Raw genomic sequence first — 27525 nt, 5'->3', positions numbered from 1 at the left:
TTTAACCGCAAACTGACAGCGCCCGTGGAGGAACTCGCGCGCGCGAAACAGAATGGAAACCGACTGTCTTTCTTCGTGGAATCGAAGGGCAGCAGAAAAATGTGGCAGAAAAAAAACGCTTCGCTGAATTCGGAACGCAGCAACAGAAGTTCTGCAACTCCATAGCGCACCGCATTCGCCGAAGAACGCCAGCCACAGGCGAGAACAATTTTTGCAGTGTGTTTTCTTCGGCACACATTGGAGGCATGGCTCCGATGCAGATCGGGAAAGATCTGGAGGCAAAAACGCTGTCTTCCAGATGTGCGGCGCGATGAACGATTCCGTTGTCGTCGTCGTGCCCGAGCCGTGTCGTACGTTATGAGTTGGGCCACGGAACGGCTCGTGCACAGTCGCGGCTACAAGTAAAAGTGATTAGTAGGTCAGTTGTCGGCCTGCAACGCGATGCGTTTCGCTCCGGCTGGCTGGTTGACGGGAAAGAGTGAAGCCGCGGCCGCGTCGTGTAAACCAGAGGAACGGTTAAGAGATGCAGTGCTAGATTCCAGAACGAACATGGTCACGATGTGTGCGCGCGATGTGCGAGAGATAGGCGGACCCGATGTTTGTTTTGATCGATTCATGTCCAAAAACGGGGAACGGCGCGGACCCGTCCTCGGGCTCTCGCGCCAGCATCACCACCGAGCTGACCGGCTCTGAGGATTTGAGGTCTATTTGTAAAACGCTACAAAACACCGGTCCGGAACATGGGTGAGAAAATAGATGTCAAACATTCGCTCGGCGTCCGGCTCGACGAGAATCTTTCTTGTTGAAACTATAGGGTGGTTGCCTGTCGATGTATAGGTCGGTTCAGACGTAACGATTTGTCTGTGCGATTTGTCTGCGCAGATAAGTCGTTGTGGGATCGTTGCAATCTGTGGAGCGTCCACACGCTACGATTTCATAACATCAACATGTCAAATCGCAATCAACACACGCACACATGTATGGAAATTGGACAGATATTAATGATCTTTTGCTCAGACTTTCTAGATCTGCGTCGATGGTCGACAACGACCAAAATCGATGCAATTGCGCTGTCCAGACGCTACGATTTGTCTGTGGGATGCGATTGCACAGACAAATCCTTACATCTGGACCGGCCTTATGACACGTAGCTCCGTCCTGTTGACGCCAAATGTCGTCCAGCTTTTCAGTCCGCCAGCGTAAGCCATCGACAATTGCGGACGCTCCTTTTTCAATTTTCGAAGAAAAAAAGGGCCGATGGTGCCTCCAGACCAAAATCCACACCAAACAGTCGCACACCTCGTTGTGGATGCATTGGATTCTCTTGCACGACGTATGTGTTTTCCGAGCCGCAAACACGACCATTCTTCTTATTAACATAATTATGATAAAATTATTAAATTAAAATAGTTCGAGTTGAAGATTCATCACTTTGGAAATAAGTTTTTAATATTTCCCAATTTTCTGCAAGCGTTTTCGGAATAAAGTGTGACGTTTCAACAGTTAAGTAATGTAATGTCTATGTCTTCATTGGCCTTTTGCTTAGGTACCAGACGTATTATTATTACTAAATCTCTGGGACATCTCGGACATCCAGGAGTTGCTCCAAAAGAGTTCCGAACAACTCGTGTCGCGGTACGGCTTTTTGAAGCCGAATCTCCCCGGCTTTTGAGGTGGTTCGTTATGGAAACCGAACGATAATTAAACACCGGCACCGGCATTTGTAAATAAACATCGTAACTTCATTCAGGACTATAAAACTAGTTCCGCGGCCCCTGTCCTGCAGTGTATTCCCGTTCCCGTAAACATTGGAACCCAACGCTACAAAGTCGTTCGCCGCGAACGGGTGCGTTTCTGAAACGGAAAGTGAACCGGGCAATCGCCCTCCAAGACACATTTGACGGTTGGTTCAAAAATTAACTCCGCATCATGGCGTTGATTGCTGAACACCGGGGGTTCGTTACGCGCGATGATGCGGGTCCCTGGCGAACCTCGCCCACCATATCGGTGTAGTCCTTCCCCGATCGAAGCCAATCCAGTCCCTCGCGTCTCGGTCGTACCTTTTTCAGCGTGCTGGACAGACTGAACGACTGCGAATTGACTCTTATCATGGTGAGGCTGTGCTGGACGAGACGAAGGTCTACGAGAAGTTGGTCGTTCAGTCGCGAACGATGTCACGAGGCCTCTGTCGAGTCGAGGGTTTTGGCTGGACTTCCGAGGCGCACGATGGGAAGCCGTTTCACTGCGCCATGCTTGACGGAGGGTGCGTTTTCTGCCGATCGAGTTGTTATTGTTTCGACCAGCGACCACACTTTATCTATTGGTTGTGGCCCTTCGTTTACGCGCTGATAAGGACCAAATGGACCAATGTTGCGAGCGGCATCCACTTGCGCGGTTGGCTTCGAAAATCAATCGAACTATTTTTTGCTGCTTTCGTAAACAAACTTGAACAACACGCACACACACACACACACTAGCACACTGATAACGCGGCGAACGACGATATTGGAACGATAAGCGGCGGTGGTTGTTGAGGTTGATTAGTTCGGCCACATTGGCAACACTGTAGCTAGTTAATTTTAAAGAGCATGAAGCAACTCACGGCTTTTAACCGAAGGGCAATTTGCAACAATGATTTGCCGTGAACTAGCCGTGTTTAGTGCACTTTCAGATAAGCAAACTTCGACACATTTGTTGGACACACACGCAGGACAGTCGAGCAAGAGTTGAAGAGAGTTGAGCTCTAAGCTTTTCACAGGCACGGGCAAAAATGCACAATAGGAACGTAGGTCAGGAAGGTCGGACAGTAGACAACACAAGCACACACACACTGACACGCGAAAAGGGTTGATCGGTACGCCTGGTTACATGTTCGCGGGGCGCGAAGCAAACGCTGCGCCTAGGGCCGCTAGGAAGGCCTACAGTAACGCCGCCATGGACCGTTAGGCGTGGTGTGATCAACCTGCGCCCTCACGGAAGGATGCGGCTGGGGGGTGGGAGGGACGCCCTACAACCGCGGAACCGATCTTGCGAAACCGACGACGCGTTGACGCGGCGCACTGTTGCTCCTCCAAAAGTTCATCAGCGACTGAACAGGAAAAGGCGGTCATAACCGCACGTTCCTCGCTGCGTGCGTGCGCCGAGAGCACGGAAACGAAAACATCGTGTCTCTCTCTCTCGCTCTCCCTCTCTATGTTCATTTCACGTTCCGTGTGCCGCCCGCGTCCAATAAAAGGCTACGTCCTCCGACGGTCCGTTTCGGGCGGGAGGATCACCGCGCGCCGAGAAGCCCCGTAAATCCACATGTTCCGGGAGAGAAGCGACCGCTTTTTTTTGCACTCCTCGTTCGCTCCTTTGCAATTCGGCCTTTTTTGCGTGTGGCGCACGACGCCGACGACGCTGATCTTCTTCGTGCTTCGCCTCCTTCTTGACGCGTTGTCCCGTTTCTGGCCGCCTCCTGCCGGGCGGATCATTTCGTTTTAATGGACGAAAGGGTTACAGGCGTTTAAAGTTTAACCCATCGCGGAATAGAACGCGAATGCCAGATGAAAGCGGCCAGTAAGATAGGGCATATAAAGTGTAAGGCGCGACGCTCGAAACGATCGCCAACATCGTGCGTTCGCTGGAAAGCCGCTGCAGAGTGTGCTGGGGGTTCATGCTCAACTTTTGTAGCTGGTGCTGACGGGCACATAATCCGTTCATTCGACATAACGCATGCTCTCAGCACATTTACTCGATCGCGCGCCACTCTCGCGCTCGAATGATGCTCGGCTATGGCGTCTAATGAACAGCTGAATCTGGGCGATGCAAAAGCTCTGCGACCGTGCGGAAAAGAAAGAATCCTAGACTAAAAGATCCTACCAAAAGTGCAGGGCGCTGAAGGACTCGTCATACGAGGTCCGATAAAAAAGTATCGTATTACAAGTATAGGATGGTCAAAAAAGGGTTCTCTTTTTCATTTGGTTATAACAAAAAAACGACTTAATATTTTTCAATGCTTGAACTTTTATTTGAAAGGTTAATTCATGCCATTTATGAATAAAATACAATTTTGGTTGCAGAAAATTGGGAAACACAGCGACAGCCACAATCGATATTCATGTTTCACGAACAAACGAGTAACTATAGACGACCTCAAGACCCAAATTCAAGTTGCTATTGCCGAAATAGGACCGGATACAATCGAAAATGTACTGAACAATACTTCGACCGAATGGAATATTGCCAAACCAATCGTGGTGGACTTTTGAGCATTCAAATAAATGTTTAAGCGTCGAAAAATGCATTCCGTTAAATAAGTAACGGGAATTTGTGATTTTAAAGAAGATGCTTTATTCGGTTTTGAATTTGTTTATGGTGTTATGTTGCTACACATGTCAGTGATTTATGGTGAAAAGTTCGGCCATTTTGAGTAATCGGTCAATTTTTGACAGCTGTTTTACTGTGAACGTGTTTTGGCTCATCGGCGATTTTTATCTTCTCCAAAAACTGGATGGCAAAGAATCTTATCAAATTTTATGTGAAAAATGAAATTAAAAGCGCGGACGCATTCTAAATGTTTACTGTGGGTTAAGGTAAAGCTTTTATTTGACCACCCTATATTAAAGTTTTCTTCGACTGCAGGGGCGTGATGCATCATGAGTTCTAGCCACAGGATAGAACGGTCAATAAGGAATATTACCGCTCGCAAAGTATGCGCAATTTGCGCGAAGCAACGATGCCACAGCCACCGTATTTGGCAGAACTGGCTCTCTGTTTCTTTTTCTTGAACGTGAAACTGAGAAACCTCATGAAAGGACGACACTAAAGATGTTTTGAAAAATAAAACAAAAATTGCTGATACTTTTTGTACAGACCACGTACCATCGATTGTCGTGCGGTCCAACGATTCCCTACAATGTTTTGGAATACTACGCCATTTCTATGCCGTTTTCTAAAAATAACAAACACCAGTATTAATATGATAATTACCAGAGTCTGACCAGAACTACACTTGTGCCAAATAAAAACAAATGACATCAGCCCCCTTCTGGTTAAGGAGCTAAATTTGAGCACAACGTGTGCCGCGCAGTTGCGCCAACGGCATTGCCGATCGCACCCCCCCACTATGGCCAAGGTTGGCAACGAGAATGGGTACCCATTGATTAACCCACATTGCCACCGGGAAGAGCATCGCCGGGCAGAGAAAAGTATCATTCTAGAGGTGCACTGCCCTCTCGGTGCTGTGCCTACTCGAGGCCGTGCTGCTCCGTTGCCACACAAAGGCACAGATGCGCTATTGCCGCTATGTGCAATCGCCATCTCTATGAATAGCACACAAAGTAAACAAGATTCCCCGAAAAACATAAAAAAGGTAAGAGTGAAGTCATAAGCATGATCGTCGCGCGCAGAGTGTCTTGTTGGCTGGCGACTAGAAAACAGCTGGTCTACGAATTAATAATCCGCCCGACCGACCCGGTCGGAGCTGTGTGTCCTGTCGTCGGGCGAGGTCACGCAGTAATTAATTCATCGCACCGAGGTGAGTCACGCTTCCGGGCCGCACCTCGGATACCAATCCACGGACATATTCCATTCCACGCATGGTTGGTTATTGGTTTTGGCGCGAGATCGATAGTTTCGTGCGAAAAACGCACCACAGCCACGTCCTTATGTTGTCCGCTCTTTAACACCTCTAACAGCAAGGAAGCGATTGGTGCCAAGGACAAGCTCGATTCGCGGAGGCGGAGGTGGCGAAATTTGTGCGCATTTACTTGCCACACGGCATGGGTGCTCCGTTCCTTGAGCATGCTGAGTACTGGCGCCCGGCGGCGACACGTTAATGCAACGTGATAGATGCACACGCGCTCAAGAATCGGAACGATCCTGAAGCGACGGCTCGGATCGCGGTCGCCACACCTTGCGAGGAGCTGTTCGTTCTTGATTTGCGAACTCACATTCCAGCCACCGGCTAACGCAGCTAACGGAATCTATGTAAGAGCTATTCGTCCGATCCGAAATGTACTCCGGATGGCCGCAGATGTTACTGAACGTCTTCCAGAGCAGAGCAGAGAAAGAGAGAGATAGAGAGAGTGTGTTGGAAAATTCCTCGATGTACGGTAACATTGTTGCCTGCCCAGCCGCCCTTTACCGCCCACGGGCGGGCGTGAAAAATTTACGACAGTGTGCCACAAAATTTTCCACGAAGGAACCATTTTATCGGAGTTGGCAAAATAATCACGCATTCACGATTCCCGCGCAAGTGGCGCGGCCTGATGATTGATTACAGCCACCGTGGGGGTGGTGGTGGTGAAAAGAAACAAATTGGGAATGGTAATTTCTAAATCCACCACTCCACTAGAGAAGCCACCACTTTCGGAGGTGGCGAAGAGCCCAGCGGCCAAGTTGGAGGTAAAATGAAATTTAATTATTTCATTATTTTCCTCTTAGCACTCGCGCTGCGGAAGGTGAGCCGGTTCCCACGCAGGATAAGGTGTGGGTGTTTGGCATTTGAGTACGGCCAGCGGGGGGTCCGGCCGGGTATCATAATTCAATCATCGTTACTGTGGCGCAAAGTATCGGTCGAACTGGATGCACGCGAGCCTCGCCTGGAACTTGTAGCGATACGAAAAAGCCTTTCGGAGAAACCCTACCGCCGGAAAGGGCTTTTGCGGAGAAAAAGTGTCACTGTAAGGATCTGTCTTCATCGGTTAGACGAAGCCATGACAGGGCAAGGTACAAACACTCGCCACAGCCCGCGCCAGGAGGCAAATGAGTGTCACTCGGAAGAGGTCCCACTCTGATCGATCGGCTAATCGTCGCCGTATCGTCGCCGAACTCCATGAGTTATTCATAATTCAATATTTGAGTCGGGTTGGTTTGCGAGTAGAAAGCTGAACCGGCACGGCGCATCATCGGGACATTCTTCGCAATCCATTAACACCGGAGCATCGGCGTATGGCTGTCAAAAATAGCATGCCCGACCGGAGACCGATGACCGATGAAAGGTTGCCTCCAAGCGTCATATTTTGCTTAAGAGAAAGAGAGCGAAGGAGAGAAAGAGTTCCCTGGTCGGGGGACTTTGCAAAACGGGAATTTGCCGGCCGGACGGAGCAATATAAAAACGTGTCGAACGCCATGTGGTGATGCCACGGAATGATTCAATCAAAACATGTACGCAAAGGCCAACAGAGGCCAACACTAATCACGGTGCCTCTCTAGCCACTTCGTCCGTCGCTCATCGGCTAATGCGCCTGGTAGCGCGCAGTTCCTCGACGACGACGGCGACGACAGGCAGTGCAAAGAATTTATGTTTTCGCATAAAAGAATACATGGACGGTTGCGCGCCGGTCGCAGGGTATGATTAGCAATGAGACATGCTCTGAGCGATTATTAATTACTACGATCGGCAGGCAGCCCTCTTTCGAGACATCGAACGTCTACTTGAAAAGGGTTAAAAATAACCTCAAGCAGATCAGAAAGCGGACGATGCTACAGAGCAATGTTTACGTTTGATCTATCAAGTGGAACAGTTTGCGTCCGAATGATTATTGGTTCGTCCTCGCTGGATCTCAGATTGGAGTCCGAGTCCGCGAAATGATTATGCATAGGCCAGTGCCATAAAGTGAGCTAGTGCCATAAAAATGTGTTCCCTTTTTCAATTAAACGCATCACGGTGCCGAACAGAAGGTCGTCCGAAATGTTAATCGAATGCTGCACGGTTGGTTTGTTGAACAAATGGCGACGCTAATTTATGGGCGTCATAATTTCCCCGCTTCTACCCGTCGGCTGCGGCTCCTCCGCGAGGTCCGGGAGGTCGGAAAGAATTTGCCTAGCGCCGTGAAACATCTCTATAACGCGCTTCGCGTTTTCCACGCAGCGCAGCAGATTAATGTTTGCTTAGGAAGCATTTTATGGAACTGCCACTAACAAGCCAATTCCTCGTCAGCGGCGCGGCACAAATCATGCACACCCCATCATCCCGCCCATCAGGTGCGGACACGGGAGAGAGCGGACACTGGCAAAGGGACAAACACTCTGCACCGCCAACCGGGAAAGGCCGACCCCCCCAGGAAGACTAATCATAGCTGACACGCAAACGGAAACACAAGCATCGATCGTGATCGCGATCGCGCCGCGAAAATGGATACCCCTTGGATGCGCCGCTGTATGAAGGATGTGGAAAGGGGCCGAAGGGCGAGATGGGAAGACATTTAATTTCTTGCCACCACAGCCACTTCCATTCCGTGCCGCGGCAATTGTTCAATAAATTACGCTCCACCAGTTTATTAGTTTTCGCACATTTCGCACAGAGCGCAAATGCTTTTCGCGCAGAGCGCAAGGCGTAAGGTTGAAGAAGAAAAAAAAAAGGATTCACAGAAAATTATCCCAAGTGGCTGGTTCCTCGAGCGCAGGGTGAGCGTAGCTGGCGATTGCTTTATCACCCTCAAGGGGAACTTCACTGGCGCGCGCCGACCATCGCTCTGCTGAGAGGGAACCCCTTTGGGTCCGGACGGTTTAACGGGGTTTTTATGATTCCGTCAAAACAGTACAAATTGCACCGCTGGGGGTTCGTCTCCTGGCCATGGCGTGTGCACTCATCTTGAACAAGGTCATTCGAGGAATCATCCGGATCCCGCGAGCGTTCGGTACGAGAGTGATGGTTTCGTTACACTTGGATAAAGTGATTTGAATACTGAATCGAGTTGCTGATGCCTGTGAAACGGATTAGATTCGATAATAATTGAGCAGTACATGTTATCAAGCGGAGAGTAAGCGATAAATTGTAATGCTGCGATCCTCGGCTATGCATATGCATGAGGATCACCAGTTAGATCACCGCTGGCGGCAGCTACTCTGCGAGCTGAAAGCGCACACGTAGTCGTTTCATTAGACGGCGGCACGTTCTGGCCCGGCGTCGTTGATTGCGGCCTCGTAACGGCCTTTCCTTGCGGCTGTTCAGAAGTCTAACCTGAAGGCTAAGGAGCGCATGATTTACAAGTAAGCACCCGGCAAAACGTACGGTTATGCAGATGAGTGCGAACACGTTAATGGAGCAGGGATTCAGCAGGGCGCACCGTGCCGCTGGGGCATTACATTAATGCTTTTTTGATAAATTGTACGTACTGATCGCATTTCGCTTTCGGCCCTTGTACTTACACAGCTCTCTGTTGGAAGAAGCAGTTGAAACGCTTACCTGAAAGAATACCAAAACAAGGATCAAAGTTAGTATGAGGGATATTCCAGCAAATCTACAAATCTAAATCGGGTGTTAGATGACAGGGTGTCAATCCGCCAAAACATCTAAAATTCGAGCGAAGAAGCTTAAAGAATTCTAGCATGCAGCTAGCATGTTTTCGATACGCGAATCCATTTCAATGATCAACAAATGGGCCCAGTCGAACCAGGACAATCTCATCCGCTAGTAAGCTACAAGGTTCTTTATTTTCTAGTTTAAAAAAAGAGCTTTGAAAACAAATGAAAAAAAGGTTTTTGATGAAATTTTATCATGAAGTTTATCCTATCCATTATGCGTGAAATACAATATCGTTCAGAGTCACAGAGTTCAGAAGATAAACTTCAATGGTTATGTGGACATTTCTGGTACCTCGACCATAACTTGGCGAATGTTATTTTTGAAATGCTCCAAAGTTGCAAGCTCATCAGCATAAACACGATCTTTTGTGTAGCCCCACCAGAAAACGTCAAGAAACGGTGTCAAGTCGCATGATCTTGCTCGCCAATTGACATCATCGAAGTTCTCTCGCAGGCCCATATCTTCAATTGCAGGCCAAAAAACATTGTATATCTTCTGGTGGTATCGCTCGGAATATACGGTAATGGTTCTTTCTTCGTCGTTTTCGAAAAAAATAGTGTCCTTTTCTGAATTCTCGTGTAACGGCCTCTCTTCAACCGATTAAGGGTTTCAGTGCCCGAGTTAGCGACAAACTAGACTCTTCGATCACACTTGCACTTATAGCAGCGATATTTTCAGTTGTGCGTACGTTTTTCCAATTTTCGCACAATCTTACCAACGCACTGTACAGTAGAACGATTATAACGACCAAAGTCACTTCGAATGGCTCGAAACGTATTTACGCATCAGTTTGATTAGTGTTAGTTTTAAGTGATAGGTTAAGTCTTTATTGTCAATTAGGCTAAGCTGCCCGTTGACAGTTTTCCAAATAAGCAAATAAATAAATAAAAGTGTGTGTAATGTGTAAAGTATGAATTCCTACTTTTGGGGTAAGTTTAAATAATCTTGACTCGTTGTTCTGTTGATGAGTGAATAATTTTCTAAAATGACAGACATTCAACTAAAATGTTGACACATGAGTGGACAGATACATTCAAAAACTGTAAAATGATAATCTCATAACTATGAAACGGATAATAGAAATGGAATGCATTTTTCCAGATTGATTTAGCGTAAATGAATCCCAAAATTTGAAGCACTACTCTATTTGGAATTGCTTTTAAAATAGATCTCTGCATAGCTCAGCATAGGCCGGCATGCCAACCAACCTACGATCGGTGAAAACTCCAAACAAATTCAGACCCACCAACATGAACTCCTCCACTCGGTCGTACCCGGCCACCCCCGGTCGGCTGCGAATTCTTGTTACCGAAAACGGGTTCTGTCGTGGTCTGCGCGCTCTCACGCAACCTCACGGGCGTTCATTTATTTCGTCCCGACACATTTCTCAACACACACGCCATCGAGCCGAGGACCGAGGGCCGAGAAAAAGCCGATCGTTTCGCCTCTCGTATGTTGCGGGAGAAAATTTCAACTTGCCAATACATTTATCATGTATGCCACACGGCCGCCGACGCGCCGCACGTTGGTGTTGCCGTACTATTGTTTACACAATTGCCACCACAACAGCTGGGGGGTGGGGTGAGGGCTAGAATAAAACTGGATCGTGTTGGTCGGTTCCGAGACGTCCCGGTTTCGTGATCTGCTTCGAGAGTGCTGCTGCTGCTACGTTGGCCGACATTTTACGCTGGCCCTTACGGGAGAGGGCGGCCAAAAACGAAGCAATGCCAGTGGAGCTCACTGCCATTTGGCGAGGGTCTGGCGGCCGGGAAATGGTCCCATGCGGGTCGGAGCGTTTCGCCTGGCGAGGGAATGTGTCCCTCGCGATCCACCGTCGAGATCTGGACCGAATGCTCTGACCATTCGGTAATGTTTAGCCACACACACACAGAGTGAAAACGCACATCGAGCCGGTCGCCAGTTACCAGTTCGCGCCGTCTGTTTGTTTGCTTAGGTCCCCCCACATCCCGGGACGATCGGTTACCAACTTCCGCCGGCGATTTGATAGGCGCGCCGAGTCAAGCGATCGCGCGAAGGTCCGGTTTCTTTCGCAACGAACTTGACCGTCCGAGGCCGAGGAATGGTTTGGCTTGGCCTGGCCTAGGCTAGGACTTGGCCAGCGAGAGCGTCTGGGCTGAGAGAACCGTTAAGTACGGTTTGCACGTTTCGATGTTTGGCCAACAACAAAAATGGCCGGTGAAAAGTAAATGGAAGCCGATTTTTCTTCGGCCTCCGTTCCACGGGATCCACGGCGTGAATCTTGTCGTTTTTCACCATTACCCGGCTGCCCGGCTGCCCGGCCATTGCTGCTGCTGCTGGTAAACAGTTAACGCACTTTAATCAACCAGTCAATCAACGTTGCCCAAGAGTGGCCGCCCCTGGCTGTGGCTGTCCGGCCAGGTCTCAATGGGGCAGCATTTTACTTCTGCCAAAGTGGAATGTACCCCCACAGTTCAAGTTGCTCTTGCTCCGCGGTTTGGGGGCGATGTTTCATTTCCCCGTCGTCCACGTTGACCTCGGACGTCGCGGTGCACGTAAACACGGTGCGCGCCTCCGGAACGGGAAGGTTACATTCCGCCGTGCTAATGCTAGCGTTCGGCTGACGGGGAACACCACAGTGGCCACATTAAGTTGCCAACCGGAAAGAGGGAGTTGAGCAACGGCGCCGGAATTAGAAGTAACCGAGAGTAGGCGGAGGTGGCCTTCAGCACGTTGACCAACACCTACGGCTTGAGATTGGTATCAATTTCATCACAGAACGTTACGCGTCAGCTACGGGGCAGAATCTGTTGGGAGAGTGTATCCGCCGCTAAGTCCGGGAGGCCGACCTCAATCGAACCACCAGTGGCTGAAGCCCTAGGAAGTCTAGAAAGTCGTTCGGCACGGGGTCAAGTTCGAATGTCAAGTCCCATTATTCAAATCGTCTTGAGCAAAGTTCCAAAGTCCCGAGGACTACCGCTCTGCGGGACTCTTAATCGGTACCGTGATGTATCACCGGATCGGTCGGTTGGTTTCCCTTCTGGAATGCTGCAATGGTTGGTGAAATTGACCTTCGGATTAATTGTGACTTACTGCCGGCAAAAGCGGCGCTGCGGGAACCCGGCGAGGGGGCGAGCCACCCATGGCGATCGTAACACGCCTCGTTACGGGCCACTTTCGCCCCCTTTCGTGTGGTTAACGTCGGCGCCACATATGCCGCTCGCATAGTACGTAGCAAACGATTTATTGGTGAAAACAGAGCAATGCTGAGGCCCCCGGTCCAGCGTATGGAGCTCATTGCAGGTCAGACCTCCCAGACGACGAGTGATCTTCGCATTGGAACAGTTTCTGGAGAGCGAAACAACTTTGTAGCGCGACACACGGATACCTGAAAGTCCCGGGGTCTGTTGGGAATCTTAGCAACAGCAACGGCAGCGCTTAATTATCGAGTTACAGATGAAGTTATCATCGGCCCACGGAGCCACGACATATCAGTTCGGTGTTCGGTGTTCGGCCCCAATCGCAAACAAGTCACCGTAGCGTTAAAAGCCCCACCATCCATCGTGGCTTAAATGCAATTTGCAGTTAAAGTCCAACTACGGCCAGGGTGCTGTTAAACGGTGATCAATTTAAATTGCCGACCTGGAGTTTTGATAGCAGCACCGCCGCTTGACATTAATGACTCTGCGCTGGGCGCTCGAAACCCGTTAATTGCTTGCTATTGACATTCGAGGCGTTCCGGCGCTCGGCGTCCCGGACCAACAGGACTCTGGTGGTCCGGGCGATGCGCACCGCCCAATAAATCCAGTCCCCGGTCGGCCCTTCTGGAGTGTCGCCGCCGCCGCATACCTTTCGGAACGGATGTGGAAACAAGTCCGTTAACTCGCCAACATTTACGCCAGGCGATACGCAACGAAGCGATCGATCATTTCTCGGCTCGGCCGGCCGGCTGCGGCCTGACGCTTACCAGATCATCCCGGTTGGTCTAAATTTAGTCGTCAAACGCTCCACACGGTCCACTATCATTAATCTGCGTCATTTCGCAGGTACCGACCGACCGACCGGAGCGTGGAATTCTTCGAAGAACTACAACGCAGCCCTCTCAACACGAGTTGCTCAACGAGTTGGCCCAAAAAGCCAACTCTACAAGATTCATTAGAAAAACGCCGAACCCCCCGAATAGGTTTATCGGCCAGGCCACGGGCTGCCTGTCCGTAGAAAGTTCCGAGCGATCACCAGCGACTCCCGACTCCGAAGCTTTTCACTTCCTTATTTGACTCAATTATTCCCGTGCAGCCACCGTGTGTGTGGGGCTGCATTATGCTGCGTCCATATATGGGCAGAATACGCGCCGGGCCGGGCCACAACATGCCGGGCCGTACGCCGGGAACCGAGACGACGCGACTGACGCGAGCTGCGGAACGGGATTAGCTAAAATAGTGGCCACCAGAAATGGGCTTCGGTCGAGGAGCCGTCTTCGGCCCCCAAAGAGCATCCGAAACCGATCAATCGACCACCATCAGCGACCGCGGGGCACCCGCCACCGGTTCACCAGCTCTGCTCCGCGTGAGGTCGCCAAAGGTCTCCTCCGATCCTCCGAGCCGAGAAATGGCAAGAGATTCCGGCACTACCGGTAGTTCTGAGTCGTATCCACCTAAATCCGCTTTCGATGTGATTCCAACTTTCCGCTAAGGTTGGATGTTGTCGGTACAAAATTGAAAAGCAACTTGTAAACTGTTTCCCAAAACAACCCAACTACAAAAAAGTGCAGCTTTTGGGGGTCTCCAAAAGGGGCAGCTAAGACTGAATCGGGGAAATTTAAATATAAAAACTAAACACCGCCAACACGCTAATTGTGCCGAAGGTCGGCGAGTTGGTGAGTGGAAAACAAGTTTATCCCCCCAAAAAACACAATGATCTCATGCCGTGATGTAATGCCCTTTTCACAACCCGCAATCGGCCGTGGCAAAACAGCAAAACCGGTGCCCAACCTAGACCGTGACGTTAAACGCAGCCGCAGCAGACCGACCGGGCCGATGCTGCGAGGCCGCCACTAGATCGCCACACGGCGCACATTCCGAGCCCGAACGGCCGGGTTTTCCGCTTTTCCGATGACTATTTAGACACCCGTCGGCGTCGGCGCGCGCTATCGGTGGCTTTTCATACTTTGATCAGCGCGGCGGCGGAATAACGGTGCGGCATCAGACGATGCCGCCCATCCGCGGAAGCATTCCTCCCGAAGCCGATTCACGAGCCGGGCCGAGCTGGGACGGTTTCAAGTCCAAATGTGTCAATCAATTCGTGAGGATGAGCTACCGCTGGGAGGATCAGTCGGGCGAATTTCGCAAACCCTTCCGCCGGGAGCGCACGTGCCGTTCGACGACGACGGGATCCATCAATCAAAGGCCGGATCGCCGGCGATCGTCACGGTTCACTTTCCACTCGACGAGCATAAAATCTTAAACCGCCCGCTTGATCGTGCTGCTGCGGTCAAGTTTATCGTGTACCGCGCCATGTTTGCATTGTTCCGCGCGATGTTTCGATGCTCGATGTTGTCGCGGTGTGCCGAGAAAGTGGCCCGCTATGATTTATGTGATTGTAATGCTACGTTCCGTGCGGTTCATTCGGTGCTGTTGAAGTGAATTTCGGTTCCGCCACTAGAGCGCAAAAATTGGATAAGGCCTTGCACCGTCCCCGGAACCGGTGACCTATCTGAAGAGCCCGGCCAAGAACGCTCGCCGAGCCCGCCGAGCCCGCCGAGAATCGCGTATTCTTCGGCGCGCAGATTGCATCCCTTACTTGCATTGCCCCGAGCGCAACGCCCGCGCATACCGAGCCGCGGCCGGCCGTTCGCCATAAATCGTTCGAATACATCGTAAATCTTGACGCGATTACGCGCGATCATTTATTATCGTTGTGCGCAAATTACTTGCCAAGTGGGCCAAGTGTGTACCTCTCCTGAGAGGCGCGCTGTTCCAATTGCTGCAGCCTTTTGTTCGCCGCAAGACGATCGCGGTGATAGCGCGCCGGTGGAGGCGGTGGCCAAACAGCACCGTCATCCGCGGGTGCGGGTGGAGGTGGTCTGTCATCGGTGTTGTTGTTGCCCTCGCCCTTTAGCTGCAAATTCCTCTCGCAGCACAAGATCACAACAGCGCACAGCCCTCGTTTAAACACCGGGAGTGAGAAATCCCTGGTGATGTGCACGGTGACGGCCAGGAATTTGCGATCGCCGTCGGATGGCCGTCGGCCGACCTGGGCGCTCTGTGAGAAGTAGGTGAAGTGCGTCAGGACACTGAGGAAAATATGATACTTTGACAGTGTTTGATGTGTCAAGATGGCAGCGTATTTGCGCTCGGTGCTGGAATGGACCACGGATGCGCCACGTGACGTCTTCTGAGCGAGTGTACTCCATTCTTAACAGAGAGAGTGGCTGGCCGGGTTACATGCCAAGTTCCTGTGCCGTTTGTTTGCTACTACTATTAATACCACAGTCATCATGATTGTTTCATTAAATGGGCACAACGGGCTCCAGTTGGAGTTGGGCCGACCAACACATCGTTCAAGTCAAACAGATGCAATCATAATTTATTCGCCAATTGTGCCACCGACGTCCTGTAATCGTGAAGAGGATTCGTAGCGTTGAATTATGGTCGTCGATAGATTCACCTGGCTTGCGTGGCGTTGCAAGATGTTGACCGTCTTGACAAGCGCTGAAGAATCGATCGAAGAATCGAGTTTACAGTTCATCATCACAGTAACAAATATTTGCTCATGTCACCAACGAGACCTACGCTATTCTACTTCTGTATCCATCTGTGAGTAATCTCTCAATCTGAGGAAGTCCCGCAGGCCTACGGAAGTAGCGAACGTTTCGTTCAGTTCGTGCAACTCAAATAAAAAACTACTTTCTCTCTCCGGCCGCAAACCTGGCAGTAAAAGATTGGCCAGGGACCGCCATCGACTCCCCGGTGGGACTGCGCTTGCCACTGTAGTAAGCTACCCAGCAGCTACCACTTCGGCATCCGCTCATCTCGCCCGCTGGGAGTCCAACGAAGGCCGACCTCGGGTCACCTGGGAGTGGCGCAAGATAAACGGAAGACAGCGCCGCAATCCACGCGGACGTGTCATGATGATATAATTTACGAGTCTATTAAAGCGCATAATCGTCCAAATCGACGACCGTACGACCGGGGCGCGGCGGCGGCCTAACGTCCTTTACATCTTTATCGGACCGAAGTAAATAAAACGAACTAACGGCTCCTGGTGCGCAGCGGCTCCTGGAGGCACCACTTGGAGGCTTGCACAGGGACCCAGCACGAGATCGACGCCGAGTTATCGTCCGCCGCGAGTATCGTCACTTTGGCTCGACGGTAGGCAGCACCAGATCCATCGAAGCCGATAAGCAATTTCTCTTCGATATTGGTTATTTATTGGTTAAGGAGTACAATCGCTTGTACGTTCAAGAACGAGGCGCTTATTATCTCATCATTGGGTAGCCAAGGTTGCAAAGCTCGCCATCCGCAACTGGTTTCTAGATGCAGGGTTATGTTCTGGAAACTTCTTTGACCTTTGCAACGCTCGCGGTCATCTTCGAACGGCAATTTCATTTGAATATTGCTTCGCCGAGCGTCCGAACGATGGTCTGCCATCAAACTTATGCTAATATGCTGTTATGCTAATTAAGTATCCGGCGAAAGATGATAATTTGAACGATTCTCGAGAAACAGTCCCCAAAAAGTGGGTGCATTTCAAGAGAACAGCATCGTTTAAAAACTCATCCCCTGGCCGGATATCGATGACAGATACAGCATGGAGCGAGAAGTTCAGTCTGCAAAAACAATGTTCCCCGCAGAACGCGTCGCTTCCTGCACAATTTGCGTCATGGACACCTCCGAATCGGGCGGGCGGGCAGACGCGTTGAATGTCAAAAGCGCTGACCACTAGCGACGGACTGGATACGTCAAATTTGAGATGGACAAATAAAAATACATTTCCCGATCGGCAACTTCATCCTGGTGAGGAACAGCGGTCTGTTTACAAATCGCCCACCCCGGCAACAAGACATTGGTCCAACCGCAGACCAGGGCAGTGCACGCGAGAGCATTAAAAAGACAACCATCACAACTACCAGCACCGGGGCACACATTGTGACCCGGGGCACACAACCCGAGCCGTCGGACCACGGGTGATCGATTTGTTCCGGCGATAGAAGGCAAACATAAGACACTAATGCTTTTAAGGAACCATCCGCCGCCACCCCCACCGGGGTCCCGGGAGCTCGGGACCCCGATCCCCGAGAACGTTTAAAGCAACAAACACGCGCATCCTCTTGCTCGCGATGGACCGTGATGCCCGCGTGCTTCCCACATCTGTTGGTCTGCGCCGTCGATAGAAGGCCGGTTTTCAGGTCTTTGCGGCACATTGCCGCCGGGCGGCCGGCCGGACCGTCAGGAGATTTTTATCACGGTTCCATCACCGGCACATAGCACCGGCACTTTCTAGTGCCGAACGGCGGCGCAAGGCGAAACCCTTTCCGAAAATGGCCACAGTGGGCCAGTCGGTCAGCGAACGGTCAAGCCCAAGGCCAAGGGATGGCCCGCCGCGGATTGGTGATTAATTTGCGATAAATTACCCTCGCGTCCCGAAAGTGCGCCCCGCCACCGCCTTTCGGTACCGGTTGTAAAGACAATTTAATTTTCGGAATCACCACCCCAAAGCGCCAGCGAAATTGCGGAAAGTGAGCGGGCCGGCCGACTGGAGGCTGGGGCATGCTATCGTACGGTCGGCATCGTGGCAACCGCCAAGAGTTTCGGAATAATGAGTTGGTTACGGCGGCCACGGCGGAAAACAACCGACGATCCCACACCGACCGGGAAAAGCATAGAAAGCATAGATTGTTCACATATTTTGCTCCCGGCGCCGCATACAATCGGCTGTCGTGAGTGGGAAACATGCCGGACCATCCGATCTTCGCAAGCATCGCCGCCCTTCACGTGCTTGCTTTGTGTGAACTGCGCGCGTTCAGCGTTATGGGATTATTCGCTTACGCTAATCAAAATTGCCAGTAAAATGTACCGAATTTTCTATTTGTTGACATTCTTTGTTAACTCACAATCGGATTGGAACCTATAAAACAGCCTAAGAATGTTTTTAGTGTCGAATGTCACCAACGAGCATAAATTAGAAATTGAAACCTTTGCGTAACGCCGCCATCGCTTAGCCGAGACACACACGAGAGCGAACCGTACGCGTTAGCCGCGCCATCTAGCGTCAATACTGTGAAGCTCGGCCACAGAATAACGCTGTAACGGCGCAAGCTGCATGCTACGATGGCTATTCCTCTGACTGACGACAAATCCGTTAAAAAGACAATGTTCCCCGGCAATAATCCGATATCATGTTGCGTCTGGGGCTGTGCTTTTGACGTATCAATTGACATCGCATGTCAATCGGTAAAATGATGGTACCAACGATAAACATCGTTAACAAATGTAAATGGATAGAATTGGGAAACAAAGCCCTCATCCGATCCGCATCTTGGACTCTCCCGTTTAACGGCGTGAGGAACGACGGTTGTGCTCCGTCTCGGTGGAGACACTTTAACGCACCTTTCGGGGTGCCCATAAAAGCCCCCGGCACGTCGTAAAGAACCGATGGATCAATCTCGGACCGCATCGGCCCGAGCACGCCGTCCGATCTCTGAGGTACACTTTTTCCCGGCCGTCCATCAGCAGCGCTGGACACCCGGGAACCCGCCCCAAAAGGAAGACCCGAAAAAAGGTCTGACCGTCGATGTCAGAGACGTAAACGACCACCACGCGAGCGGACCAATCAAAACCACAAACCACACCATAAAGCAACATCAACGCGTAAATGGCTTATCAATCGCGTGACCGCTGACCGCACCTTCGTAGACCCGAGGCACCACACCAGAAGTCGACCCGTTCCAATATTTGGACACATTGCACCCACCGTGCGCTGGACACTGACACTGGCCCCCATTAGAGTCGGAGTACCTTCGGGGAACTCTGTTTCAAGCCAGCCATGCGCGACGAGTCCTACAAGTCCATCAAAACCCGATGGACGAAGGAAGACCGAACGGACCGCACGGGCTATCAGTTTCCGATATCGCACCTTCGCGGGGCGCGTCTTGGGCTCTGGGCAATCCTTTGGCGAGCAAATATTGAAACGTGATCCGAGTGTCACGCCGAGCGGCACTACCTACCTTGCGGAGCTCTACCCGGGCGTATTCGGCCTCATCTAGGTCACTGGCGACGCTGCTGGCCGTGTCGGTGAAATCACTTGTGTCACTGAACTCCGAGCCCACCAGATAGCACGGCTCGTACGGGTACTGTTTGCGTCGGATCTGTACACTTGGCGCCACCCGGTGGACACCCGGTGACGGCGCCGCCACCGAGACCGACAGGTCCGACCCTGGCCGCGGTGGTTCATCCCGCACCCGCAGGTCGGCTCCCGGACCGATGCTGGGCGTTAGCGTGCTGACGGACTCCACGTCCGAGTCAACCGTCGACCGGGGAGTCACTTCGTTTTGGGTTTTGCACTTCAAATCGTTGTTGTTCGCCTCGACGAGCGACCGCGAAGGACCCGAAGGCGGCTCAACCTCGGAGTTGGGCCGATGGTGAAAGTCTACCGCCACCCGGATGTTCTGCTGCACACTGTCCGGCTCGTCACTACTGATGACACTGATCGTCCGATGGCCGCCGGTGGCATCGGTTCCTCCCCGACCGGATATATCACAGATTTGCACTTTCGTTTCATCCTGACCGGCGGCGGCGCTGGTGTCCGTACGCCCGGCTTCCTCCAGCTGCAGCTGCGGCTCCGGTTGCCTTTGGTGCTCTTTGGTTTCCTCTTCCTCACGGGGCAACTCCTCGACCGACTTTAGCTCCAAACTGCGCCGATTCCGACGCTTCTCCACGATTTTACTCTGGCGCCGGGGGATGCCACCGCCGGCCGACTTGCGGGTGTCCTTCGCCTTGTAGGTGCTGCATTTTTTGTGCTTCCCCAGAATCGACTCCTCGGGGCTGTCGATCACGAGGGCCTCGTTGGTGGTGTCGCCGGACGGAGTCTTCGGGGATGCGGGTCTTCCCTCACTTTCGGGTGGGCTTTTCCGCGGCGACTGAAGGAGGCCGACGACGAGTGGGAACGCGTACCGGACGCCGCCCTTGTCCAGCTGCTGGAAGATTAGGTACGAGGTATCGGTGTACCGCGCTTTGCGCTGAAAACACACAAACGGAGAACGATCAGTTGGGAGGGAGGTCTGCCCCGGACTGTACCCCGTCATGCTCTGTAGACTCGGACTCGAAACGACTCCAAAACAACCAAATCAGACAACCGAATCCAGACCGAACCAGACGCCCCGTTATCAAGTCAAAGCCCGCAGCTCAGAGCTGACATATCAGCTAGGCTTCGGAAGTGGATCAAGACCTTCAAGATTAGCTAAGCTGCTCGGTGTGCTAGTGGAAGGGAGATATGGACCCGTTCGGGTCTTGATACGGCTCAACTCGCCAGGGCCTTGAGTTACCCAGCATTGGTCCCAATTCTTGTGTGAAACCATAAACTACGGACAGACCATCAAGTGACGGATTGGATAGTGTCTTCCACCCAAGGATTGCTCATCGTATTTGAAGCGAATGAGCAAATCATGTCGCCCTTGAAACAAGTCACGACGAGAACCACAACAGCCCGTCGTCGATTGCAATCCAATTGCTGGCTGGCAGTGCTGCCGATCGGAGCCACAAAAGATTGTCGCATTCGAAAGAGATGCTTCATCGAATGGGCTTAAAGTGCATTTTCAGCATCCGCACAGCATGGCCGACCACTCGCATTCCACCGGACGCACCGGCGGCGGCGCCGGATCCCGGAAAGAGCCTATTTGGGAGCTACTGGCGACACGCATCACTTAGCGACCCGGCCCCAAAGAGGGCCAAAAGAGAGAACGGGCCAGGGAAACGCATATTTTCGATCGGTGGTCCTTTCGGCTGCGACCCCAACGTTGGCTTCGCGGTGGACCCGCGCGATGCATCTCCAGGAGGAGATACCTCAGGAAATTGGGTAAAGATCCCGTCCGACGAGGGCAAAGAAAGATGGCTCACTTAATGGTTTAACAGTTTACTTTCGAAACAAGAAACCATTTTCTCCCCTCGCCCCGGAAGAGAGAGAAGGAGGGCGAGAGAGAGAGAGAGAGGGCAAGAAAGGCGGCTTGCTTTCTTATCGTACTCCGAGTGCCGCCGGCAGGTAACGGAGGTCGCCAACGCGCCAACGTGGGGGCCAAGTACAATGTGTTCAATAAACGTCCACACAGTCCTTCTGCGGCGAGGCTCCACACACTAAAAGCGCGGGCGACTCTGGACTCTCCCGGGGCAGGATTTGGTCGCCACTCTGGACTTTCCAACGCGCACCAGCCATTTCCTAAACATAGGCGAGAGCCATCGACTGCAACGGATTGAGAGGTGCAATTCCGTAGCGCACAGGAAAGTTGTGGTATTTGAAGGCATCGATTTTCCGTGCAGTGAGTTGGCCAGCAAAGTGCATCGATGTAACACACCGACAAGGCCCTCGGGGGTAGCTTTCAACATCATGACGAGCATTCCTCGCAAACGTTGCGCATCGAGGCGCAGTTTAATGATTGCTAATTGGTCGCTGGCAGAAGGTCGACATGACGGAGGCGAGAGCTTCAATTTAGGGGTTACCGATCGTACGATTTTGGCCACCGGTCGTGACAATCGCCTAGAGAGCGTAGGCCTATAATTTTGAGTAACTATGTTTAATGTCTATGATGTCTGTAACTTTGGGATTGCTCAAGAAATTGCTCAAGAAAATTGAAGCTTGGGAATTGGGATAGACTCAGACGGAGTTAGCTTGAAGCACCCGAAGCACAACAAATGCGTGTTTCACTTTGCTTTAATTAGGCGTTCTTTCTGTACGCGGAAGTCAACCGGAAACTACCGGGTCCCGATCCGGCGTCTTCGGAACGGAAGTTGGAAGAACGAATTCCAACCGAAGTGCAACGGAAGAAAGCAAAAGGAAACCCCGCCCGATCCCGACCGCTCCGGCCGCCTAGAACCTCTTCGGGACGGGCTCTTCGCGGATCAATATTATTTTTAGACGAAACTCGAAACGATTCCCGGCGATTAAGTGCCGCGCCGCCAGCTGGCCGAGGGCTACACGAGCAGCGGGAACGACCGGGCCGTGTGGATCGTAAAGAAATCAACATCACCACCATCAGCACCAGCAGCAGCAGTCAGTGTCAGTGTGCTGGCTCGATCGTCGATTTCATCATCATGCAGATCATCTGGGAAGTTCCCGTCATGTCCGTCCCGCGGTTCCTCTTTCTTCGGAGGGCCCTCCGGAGAGCTACACGATGAGAGCGCGCGGACGAGAGAGCACCCGGGAGTGAATGAAAAATATTTATCTTCCCCAAAAACCGGGAATGTAAACATATTACCCGACATTATTATTATCCGTGTTTTCGTCTGTGTCCGCCTTTTGCACCTTGCACCCACGGAACACGGTGCACTTTCGCGGCACGCATCTCCGGAGAGTGGACCCGCAACCCGAGGACTGGGCCGTGGGCTCCGGGAATTCTTGAGAATTACAAATGTACACGCACGCCGGACTTACGCACTTTACCGACGCTGCGTACGCTTCGAACTCCGGGAAGGGCGCACACCCCTTACTTTCTCCCTCGTATCCTCCGTGCTCTAGCATCCTGTGCCTGCGTCAAAGGGGCTCTCAGTAAAGAAGTTGAGGAAAACCTGCTGCCCGTTGAAAGCAAAGTGTGAAGTCAATAAATCTGTTCTCAGTCCGTTCTTGGACTTTTTTGTCATAGTTTTTCGGGCGAAAGATAACCGCACCGCACCCTGACGGGCGGGCAAGACATCTGGCGAGAGTCCCGGAAGAAAAGTTGTAGCTGGGTGCGTCCGGAAAATTTATGGTTGGAATGTAGGAGTTTTGACAAGGGCACAGAAACGTGGACCGCCACTTGGGCTGGCACGGGAAAAACTCTCGTTTGTCATAAAAAGCGGCCCCAGATAAGATACTTCAAGCTTCACGAGCCGATAACGGGCCGGACGGAACAATTTATAGGCCGCCGTTGCGCTGTGGCCGCCCTCTGCCTCTCTCTCGCTTTGGCTCTGATTCAATATCCGGACGGGCAAAGTAAACGTCGCGGGCACATGTGAAAACGCTAAGGGTTAGCCCCGTGGACATCTTCGCGGCGCCCATTAAAGGGCGCCGAACATGGCCGCATCGCATCCGACCGAAGGCCTCCAGAAAGATGATCGATGGGTCGGCAGTTCACTGACGGACCGCAAAGTGCGTTCGTGGTGAGCGACATCACTGCTGGAGTCGGTTGTCGTCTGGGAGTTCCCCGGGAGTACAGAGCATCGGTCGGTCGGTGATCCAGTACTTACCGAAACATCCATTCTTTACTGAAGACTTGTACGGTTGATGGTGCACTGATGGTCCGCTTTGAGACGCAGCATTTTCATCGAACTACACTTCACTTACGCACACACACTTTAGCACACGACTTTAGTCCGACAATTATATAGACGATCGCAGCTACTAGAAAAGAAGATCATCTTCAATATCGGCGAGTGTCACGATTTGCCTTCCGGTGGCTGTTCCGCAACTTGTCACACTTCCATGTAACTCCCAACGAGGAGGCGTGAATCACTGTCCGGACTTCCTATCCGGAGTCGGTTCCGGAAGCACGCGCCGCCGGATGACACAAAGTAAACCAATATTCGTCCGGCGTCGGCGTCACTGCTTGTGGGAGGCTGGCGTGCGAGAAAGTTTTTCGTCTGATGGTGGACCCCGAACACACACTCACACGAAAAATAGCGGAACTTTGCCACCGGGCGAATGGTAATTAAATCCCCCCCATACACACACACACGTGTTCGCGTTCTCATCACAGTTCGTGATGAGGTTTTTGCAGCAAATTAGGTCTACTTCACGGCTTGCTACGACGACGACCAGCGATGATTAGCATCATTAATGGTCGGACTGTCAACTTGTAAATCTGTCAGACGGATGGCGAAACGCACGCCACACAAACAATGGCCAACTAAGACCAGGGCGCCAAACCAGACACTAACTCTCGGCGATCGGTTCACGAGTTTCAGGAGTAGGCTCTGAATGCAACGCCTCCTTTGCACGACACAAAACGCGGCTCGTTCGTGATTTCTCTACTACCCACTTACTTACTACCCCCTACTATGGGTGGCTATGATATTTTTATGAGTCGACCAACTTTTACCACGTCACCGCGCGGCGAGGAAAAAGGCCGCTAACTGCCGCGTCCAGCCGAAAATCTCAGCCAAAACATCCGGCTGGCTGACAAACACTCCAACCGCAGGTAACGCGCGCTACAGTGGGGGAATCCGCGTTAAAATTATCGCGCTCGTCTGCGACGTCGAACCCCGTGGGGGTTTAAATATAGTCACCGCGGTTCGTCCGCGTATGAAAATGGCTCCAATCTTGCGCCCACTTCGCGGCGGCGACGACTATTTTTGACACCGGGAAACCGGCCTCTCAAAACCACTGCCGTGCCGGCGAGATTTTCCCTGCTCGATGCCGAGGTGGATTGTTTGCGAGTTGGAGCTTCGGTCGGTGGAACGCACCGAGGCTGGAGACTGGTTATTTATTTGGGCGAGATTAAATAAAGTGGGTGAAATGGACTTCAGACGCACGAAGGAAAAAATTAAAAGAATGATGTATCTTCTTCATTAACGGTAATTTGTTTAGACATCAACGCACACGCACCACACAGTGCGTGCGGCTATCTGAGCGTCGCCTTGTGATAAAGGAGGCCCAACGATAAGGGTTTCAGTTTTCATTCGACCACCAACCACGGCACCATATTTCTGGAACCACCCCACCAACTAAGATCGTAGCCAGAGTGTGGCTCGTGCGTCATCAGCTTCATACACGGGGATCGTCTTGAATCGTGTCGCGGAAAAAAAGATGCCCAGAACACAGTGAGCCGTCGTTCTGTGAGAATTAATCATACTCCGATCCGAAGATCCGATCGGAGTGCTGCGGCATATGGTTTAGTGTAATGAATACGCAAGCCTGTTACATCACGCGCACTGACACTGACTGGCGTAACGAGTGCTCCACGGTTGAACGGCTCAACTCTAGGAGTGACTGAAACGCTCAAGACCGGTAGTTCTACTCTACCCTTTGGAACTCTTGAAGTTTGCTAATAAACAACATTCCACGGAGTACTAATCTACGATCAGTTCCAAAAACGGGGACCCCGACGCACTCTGTTCATTGGTCAACGGTTCAATTAACATGTCCAATTCAATTTCGACTTTTGGCGTGTGGTGTGGTGCTTGATTTCGAAACGACCGCTGCCATATCTCTCTCTAAGCCGTTCAACTAATAAAACCGTGCCGGCGGATGATGTCACTTCAAAGCGGCTCGGCTCAGCTACAAGTGCTCGGTCATCGTCAGCATCATCATCATCGCCGCCAATTGCTCGATCTTGCGCCGGCATCAATCTTCGGGGAAAAATTAAAGTGAAACTCGAAAAGTGGCAACCGAATCCAATTAGCTTAATCGCGCCGAGGCTACCGGGAGCCGGTCGATCTCGGCCGATTCGTCTTGGAACCCGCGCGGAGTGTGCGTATTGGAAACACTCCGACGAGGATGAGGTGTACGGTCCTCGAATTCCCGAGTAGCAGGCCTCCAGGCCGTACTTGACCCGTTCGGTATCTCCCGCAAAAGGTCACCCTCCGTAGGTCGGATAAATTAAACCGGGACGGACGATATTTACATTCCATGAGGGTAGGGCGATGAGGGTGTGTAGGATTATATCATCCCGCTGGCTGGCGCTCGGCCCGTGGCCCCATTTCGTGCTCACCCATGGGCGGTAACTTCATCTTCCGCGGGAGATTATCGGGTTTGGAAACGATACATCCGCGCCGAAGGTTAGGAACTCCCCACGGGGCGGCGTATCCAGGCGATGATCATCGACGGAACGGGCCGCTCAACGAGGTACTTAAGCAATTAAACGGATGTTATTTGCAATACACGCCCGGTTTGACCACTCGCCGGGTGGGAGAGATCGCCGCGTCGGGTCGGATAAAGGCGGCGGATTGTTTACGCTGCCCGGAGTCTCTGACGCAGCGCAGCTGACGATCAACTTCATCGCAAACTTCGCAACGACCCGAAGCCGCCGATCACGCATGTTGTTGCGGCGTTTTCGCTCCGTCAGCACTTTCGATCCCGAGTATGATGGGCATACCGTACACAATTAATCATTCACCACGGTCAGAAAACGTTGGCCCGAGGAGTGGTTCCGAGTGGTCCGACAACGTTGGTCCGACAGCAAACAGCAAACGCTGGATCGGATTATTTTATCGGACCTTCTTGAGAGGGAAATTTGCGGAACACTGCCCGAGGAGATGACGTTTCGTGGTGCTTGACATATTCCAACAGATCTGGATCAAAACACATCCGTCGTTCTCGGGCAAGATGATGGGCAACGCAAACCGGTTTCAGCGTGGCAGAAGCGAACTTTTGGCCAATGCAAATTGCGAAAATCGTGCGAAGCTGATTCATTAACTGGTTGATGGCGAAGAAGCGGGCGCCACATAAACCACATCGGGGCGACTGTGGCGTGGAGTAATAAAAGGGTACCCCCACGGACAGCGGAACTTGATCAACCAGATCGCTAATATGCTTGGGTTGTTCAATAATTCATGCTTTATTCAAAAATGATTTACTATGGACGTGTCACAATATTTTTACAATGGAAAAAATCAAGTATTGTGCAGTAACTCAATTTGTTTAAAGGTTTAAAGCAAAGGAAATTTATACGAATATTGAAAGTATATAAGGACTCTTCGCCTTCAATTAACACAATGGAAAGCCTTGAAGACAACACATTCGTATGTGTCTTTCTTGATAACATTTAAAGCGTTTTCGATACGATAAAGTGGATTTTGTGCATTGAATCATCACTATGGATGAGACTTGGGTCTATCAACATGATCCTGAATCAAAACAAGAGGCTTAGGAGTGGTGTGAACCTGGTTCTTCGGCTCGGAAACAAGTTCATGTACAGAAATGGGTCAAGAAAGTGTTAGCACCAGTTTTTTTTGTGATGCGGAAGGAATTTTGTTTTGTGGATTGGATGTAAACTGGTAAAACAATAAACTCCGATTATTGTTGTAACCTTTAGGACCAGCTCAATGAAAAAAAGACCCGATTTGCAGAAG

At 51.5% G+C, this 27525-nt stretch overlaps 1 protein-coding gene across 1 annotated transcript in view; it reads right to left on the bottom strand.

Moving 5' to 3' along the window:
• LOC128275179 (uncharacterized) overlaps positions 1–23802 on the bottom strand; it is an 81463-nt gene extending 57661 nt beyond the window's left edge. Inside the window, exons 1-2 of the mRNA XM_053013592.1 lie at positions 23704–23802; positions 19497–20507 (exon numbers count right to left, since the gene is read on the bottom strand). Of these exons, the coding sequence (XP_052869552.1) occupies positions 19497–20507; positions 23704–23715 (1023 nt within the window). The 5' untranslated portion in view covers positions 23716–23802. The remainder of the gene's footprint in view (positions 1–19496; positions 20508–23703) is intronic.
• Between the last annotated feature and the right edge of the window lie 3723 nt (positions 23803–27525).

This window comes from Anopheles cruzii, chromosome 3, assembly GCF_943734635.1.
Source record: "Anopheles cruzii chromosome 3, idAnoCruzAS_RS32_06, whole genome shotgun sequence".
In the NCBI taxonomy this organism is placed as follows: domain Eukaryota; kingdom Metazoa; phylum Arthropoda; class Insecta; order Diptera; family Culicidae; genus Anopheles; species Anopheles cruzii.
Note: the sequence above shows the minus strand (reverse complement) of the source record. Positions and strands in the feature narration are given on the sequence as shown.